This window comes from Oncorhynchus clarkii, unplaced genomic scaffold (assembly GCF_045791955.1).
Source record: "Oncorhynchus clarkii lewisi isolate Uvic-CL-2024 unplaced genomic scaffold, UVic_Ocla_1.0 unplaced_contig_10858_pilon_pilon, whole genome shotgun sequence".
NCBI classification, from domain to species: Eukaryota; Metazoa; Chordata; class Actinopteri; order Salmoniformes; family Salmonidae; genus Oncorhynchus; species Oncorhynchus clarkii.
This window is the reverse complement of record NW_027261036.1, coordinates 67,501-72,838: the sequence shown is the minus strand read 5'-3', so window position 1 is coordinate 72,838 and position 5,338 is coordinate 67,501. Positions and strand designations below refer to the sequence as shown.

The window sequence follows — 5,338 nt, the reverse complement described above, 5'->3', positions numbered from 1 at the left end:
CTCCAGCCAGGAGCGTAGCCTGCTGTCCCTCTGTCATCCCTCCCATCATCCCTCTGTTCCCTCCAGCCGGGAGCGTAGCCTGCTACCCCTCTGTCATCCCTCCCATCATCCCTCTGTTCCCTCCAGCCGGGAGCGTAGCCTGCGACCCTCTGTCATCCCTCCCATCATCCCTCTGTTCCCTCCAGCCGGGAGCGTAGCCTGCTACCCCTCTGTCATCCCTCCCATCATCCCTCTGTTCCCCCCAGCTGGGAGCATAGCCTGCTGTTCCTCTGTCATCCCTCTGTTCCCTCCAGCCGGGAGCGTAGCCTGCTACCCCTCTGTCATCCCTCCCATCATCCCTCTGTTCCCTCCAGCCGGGAGCGTAGCCTGCTACCCCTCTGTCATCCCTCCCATCATCCCTCTGTTCCCTCCAGCCGGGAGCGTAGCCTGCTACCCCTCTGTCATCCCTCCCATCATCCCTCTGTTCCCTCCAGCCGGGAGCATAGCCTGCTGTCCCTCTGTCATCCCTCCCATCATCCCTCTGTTCCCTCCAGCCGGGAGCATAGCCTGCTGTCCCTCTGTCATCCCTCCCATCATCCCTCTGTTCCCTCCAGCCGGGAGCATAGCCTGCTGTTCCTCTGTCATCCCTCTGTTCCCCCCAGCCGGGAGCATAGCCTGCTGTCCCTCTGTCATCCCTCCCATCATCCCTCTGTTCCCCCCTAAGCCGGGAGCATAGCCTGGGGACTGGCACAGAGAATCCACAAAGTCTCGGCGTCTGGGCCAGTAGCTGTCCGTTTCCGCGACAGCTTCCGCCTTCATCTCTACTTCCGCCTCCCTCTCCACCTCCCTTTCCCTCCTGTTCTCCAGGTTGTCAGCGGCCAGAGCGGCGCCCGTCTCCTCCTTCCACAGCCTCTCGTGCTCCAGCTTCAGCTCCTGGTAGCTCCTGGAGAACATGTGGAAGATGGAAGTAGCAGGAAACGCCATGATGAGAATTCCACTCAGGATGCTGCTCAGCGCTACCACCTGACCCGGGATGCTCCTCGGCACCATGTCCCCGTAGCCCACGGTCGTCATGGAGATGATGGCCCACCAATAGGAAGCTGGGATGCTGCTGAAGCTGTGCTGGGGCGCGGTGGCGGCGTTGGGCGCCAGCTCGCTCTCGGCCAGGTGCACCATGGGAGAGAAGAGGGCCATGCCGACGGTGATGAAGAGCAGGAGGAGGCTGAACTCTTGGGTGCTGCGTTGCATGGTCAGGCCCAGGGTCTGGAGACCCAGGGAGTGGCGCGCCAGCCGCATCACGTACAGGATACGCAACGCACGCATCAGCCGCAGGACCAGACCCAGCTTGTCCAGGTACCCCCTACCTGGGGAACAGAGGTGAAAGTACACAATGTTGCTTAATATGGTAGGTTGTTAATATCCAGAAACAGGTTGACACCTAGCTAGCCATAGCTAACCCCATTATAACACTGATGTGCCACACAAAGCTAGCTAGCTATAGCTAACCCCATTATAACACTATTGTGCTACACTAACCTAGCTAGCTATAGCTAACCCCATTATAACACTGCTGTGCCACACTAACCTAGCTAGCTATAGCTAACCCCATTATAACACTGCTGTGCCACACTAACCTAGCTAACCCAATTATAACACTGCTATAGCTAGCTAACCCCATTATAACACTGCTGTGCCACACTAGCCTATCTAGCTATAGCTAACCCCATTATAACACTGCTGTCCAGATTATCCTACTATAATTCTCATTGAGTGTATTAATAAAGTGACTTCATACAAAACAATTGTTCACCCCAAAAAATATATATATTTTATCAGGCAAGTCAGTTAAGAACAAATTCTTATTTTCAATGACGGCCTAGTGGGTTTAACTGCCTGTTCAGAGGCAGAACGATAGATTTGTACCTTGTCAGCTCGGGGATTCGAACTTGCAACCTTTCGGTTACTAGTCCAACGCTCTAACCACTAGGCTACCCTGCCGCCCCAATAATGATAATGACTATGTTTGTTCCACCTGCTCCTGCACTGCCATCCTCCAGCGTGTTGTTTTCCACCACCACCAGAGAAATGTAGTAGGGTAGGATGGCCACAGCGTCAATGATGTTCAGGGGCCCGCGGGCAAATTCTAGTTTGGATCGAGCATGGAGGAACCGCAGCATGAACTCCAAGGAGAACCAGGCTACGCACACCGTCTCCACAACAAACATGTGACGACACTTCTGGGAACACTCGCCCTGGAGACGGAGAGGGGGGAGGGCAGAGAGGGAGGAGGGCAGAGAGAGAGAGAGAGGGCAGAGAGAGAGAGAGAGAGAGAGAGAGAGAGAGAGAGAGAGCGAGAGAGAGAGAGAGAGGGGGGGGGCAGAGAGGGAGAGGGGAGAGAGGGAGGAGGGCAGAGAGAGAGAGAGAGAGGGGGGGAGGGCAGAGAGGGAGAGGGGAGAGAGGGAGGAGGGCAGAGAGGGGGAGGGCAGAGAGAGAGAGGGGGGGGGGGGGGAGAGGGCAGAGAGGGAGAGGGGAGAGAGGGAGGAAGGCAGAGAGGGAGGAGGGCAGAGAGGGAGGAGGGCAGAGAGGGGGAGGGCAGAGAGAGAGAGAGAGAGAGAGAGAGAGAGAGGGGGGGGGGGGAAAGATAAATAAATCATCTAGATGAAGATGGGGAGAGTGGTTGTCATAGCATTTAGATATGGGGAAAAGACCTGGAGACTGAAACAAACTACAGTTGCCTAGAAATGTACCTTTTCCCCCTAACAAATCCCCCCCCCCCCCCCCCCAACAACAAAGCTTGGTTTAACTATTGATGGGGAGCAATCTTTACAATCTAAACGGTTGAAAGAATGACATTGCATATTTGAGTAGGTTCCTTGCACCCCGAAGACTTGTATTAGCTCCCCCAAGCTAACCCCTAGGCTTTTAGCTCAGCGGTTATGTTCCAACTCACCTTGCTCTCCTCTTGGCGTAGATCAGGCATGGTGCTGATACAGAGGCTGATGACTGTCACAGCTACCATGATCACAGAGAAGCAGGCGAACATCTTCCCTGCCAAGCCGGAGTGGGGGTTCTCCACCACCTCTCTCAACCTGTGGAAGAGAGTTAGAAAAATCACATTTTTTTAAACCTTTTTTGTTGGAAATTTTGTTTACAGATCCTGTTGTCTTACAAATTCACGAGGACATAACGTAAAGTTATGAATATAACTACTGTTCTCTGAAGGAAGCACACAGCTATTGGGATCATGCTCGCGAGATCAGTGCTGAGTGCATCGACTGATAGGTAACTAACTGTGTTACGTCTTCTCAGTTTGTCTCCTCAACAAACAACAAGAGAAAGAAAGCCCTCTGTGTCCCTGGTCAGTCTTTGCGCATGTGACCACTGTTATACATGTACTTGGGTTCTGGGTGAAGATGCTGATCTTGGGTCAGTTGAGCATTTTCACCAGTAATGGTTAAGGTTAGGATTGGAGGAGGGGAAGCTGATCCAAGATCTGTACCTAGTGTTTAACCCTACTGTTTCTACCTGCTCATCAGCCTGCGGTAGCCCGTCTCCGTCTCAGCCAACAGGGGTAGCCTCTGTAGCTTCATCCTCCTCTGTCTCCACTCCTCCTCCTTACGCTCACGCTCCGCCACCTCAATCAAAATCACAGTCAAGATCACAATCAAGATCGCAACCAAGATCACAGACAAGATCACAATCAAGATCACAGTCAAAATCACAGTCAAAATCACAGTCAAGATCACAGTCAAAATCACAATCAAAATCACAATCAAGCCTTAGTTATAAAGTCAACATCACATAAATGTCCCAATAAATGGAGCCGTCTTCTAGACCAGGTTCCCCTTGAAAAAAAGGTCCGATAAACGTTAAATAGATAAACAAACATTTGACAGAAACAATGTACCTCCTCGACACGTGTCAACATGCGCCGGCGGCAGCAGCGTTCCATGTGGGCGGGGTCGACCCCCCAGTAGTCCAGCTCATCGTGCAGTGACACCGCGCACAGCTCTCGCAGGAGGCGGAGCTTCCCGGCCGCCAGGAAGTTCAAGATGACCCGGAACGCTGTGGGGTTCCGGTCGAAAAAGTACTCCCTCTGGGTCTCGTCGTAGTCGTCACAGAGGCTGGCGATGTCCTCGGGGCTGGAGCGAAGCCGCCCAAGCCGGGTGAGAGGGAACTGCTCCAGGGTGGTCCAGGGGAACGTGTAGCGGTTACCCCCTACGTTGATCAAGGCCTGGGGTAACAGAAAGAGAATATATCCGGTTTTATTGATTAAGTTAGTCAATATGAGCTTCATAACTATTGAATACATGTTATTACATTCATGTTTCAATATGTCAAAAATGACTGAGTTGCTTTGGATAAAGGCATCTTCTAAATGCAATATATTATTATATTGTTATTATTATAGTATTATTACTATATTATTACAATTATATTATTGTTAATATATTATTATATCATTATTATTGTATTATTACTGTTATCATTATTATTATTAATATCATTATATTATATTATTATATTATTACTATTATTATATTATTATTATTATATTATTATTATATTATTATTATATTATTACTATTATTATATTATTACTATTATTATTATATTATTATTATTATTATTATATTATTATTATATTATTATTATTATATTATTATTATTATTATATTATTATTATATTATTATTATTATTATATTATTATTATATTATTATTATTATTATATTATTATTATTATTATATTATTACTATTATTATATTATTATTATTATATTATTATTATATTATTATTATTATTATATTATTATTATATTATTACTATTATTATATTATTACTATTATTATTATATTATTATTATTATTATTATATTATTATTATATTATTATTATTATTATTATTATTATTATATTATATTATTATTATATTATTATATTATTATTATATTATTACTATTATTATTATATTATTATTATATTATTATTATATTATTATTATATTATTACTATTATTATTATATTATTATTATATTATTATTATTATTATTATATTGCTATTATTAGTATTATATTATTATTATATTATTACTATTATTATTATTTATTATTATTATTATTATATTATTACTATTATTATATTATTATTATTAGTACTATTATTATTATTATTATATTATTATTATGTTATTACTATTATTATATTATTACTATTATTATATTATTATTATTATTACTATTATTATATTATTATTATTATTATATTATTATTATATTATTATTATTATTATTATTATTATATTATTACTATTATTATTATATTATTATTATTATTATTATATTATTATTATATTATT

General features: G+C 43.8%; 1 protein-coding gene across 1 annotated transcript in view; it reads right to left on the bottom strand.

The window, feature by feature from the left end:
* Nucleotides 1-202: 202 nt before the first annotated feature.
* LOC139403904 (voltage-gated potassium channel regulatory subunit KCNG4-like) overlaps nucleotides 203-5,338 on the bottom strand; it is a 10,043-nt gene continuing 4,907 nt past the window's right edge. Inside the window, exons 2-6 of the mRNA XM_071147098.1 lie at nucleotides 3,887-4,213; nucleotides 3,505-3,614; nucleotides 2,930-3,068; nucleotides 2,012-2,231; nucleotides 203-1,343 (exon numbers count right to left, since the gene is read on the bottom strand). Coding sequence (XP_071003199.1) covers nucleotides 430-1,343; nucleotides 2,012-2,231; nucleotides 2,930-3,068; nucleotides 3,505-3,614; nucleotides 3,887-4,213 — 1,710 coding nt within the window. The 3' untranslated portion in view covers nucleotides 203-429. The remainder of the gene's footprint in view (nucleotides 1,344-2,011; nucleotides 2,232-2,929; nucleotides 3,069-3,504; nucleotides 3,615-3,886; nucleotides 4,214-5,338) is intronic.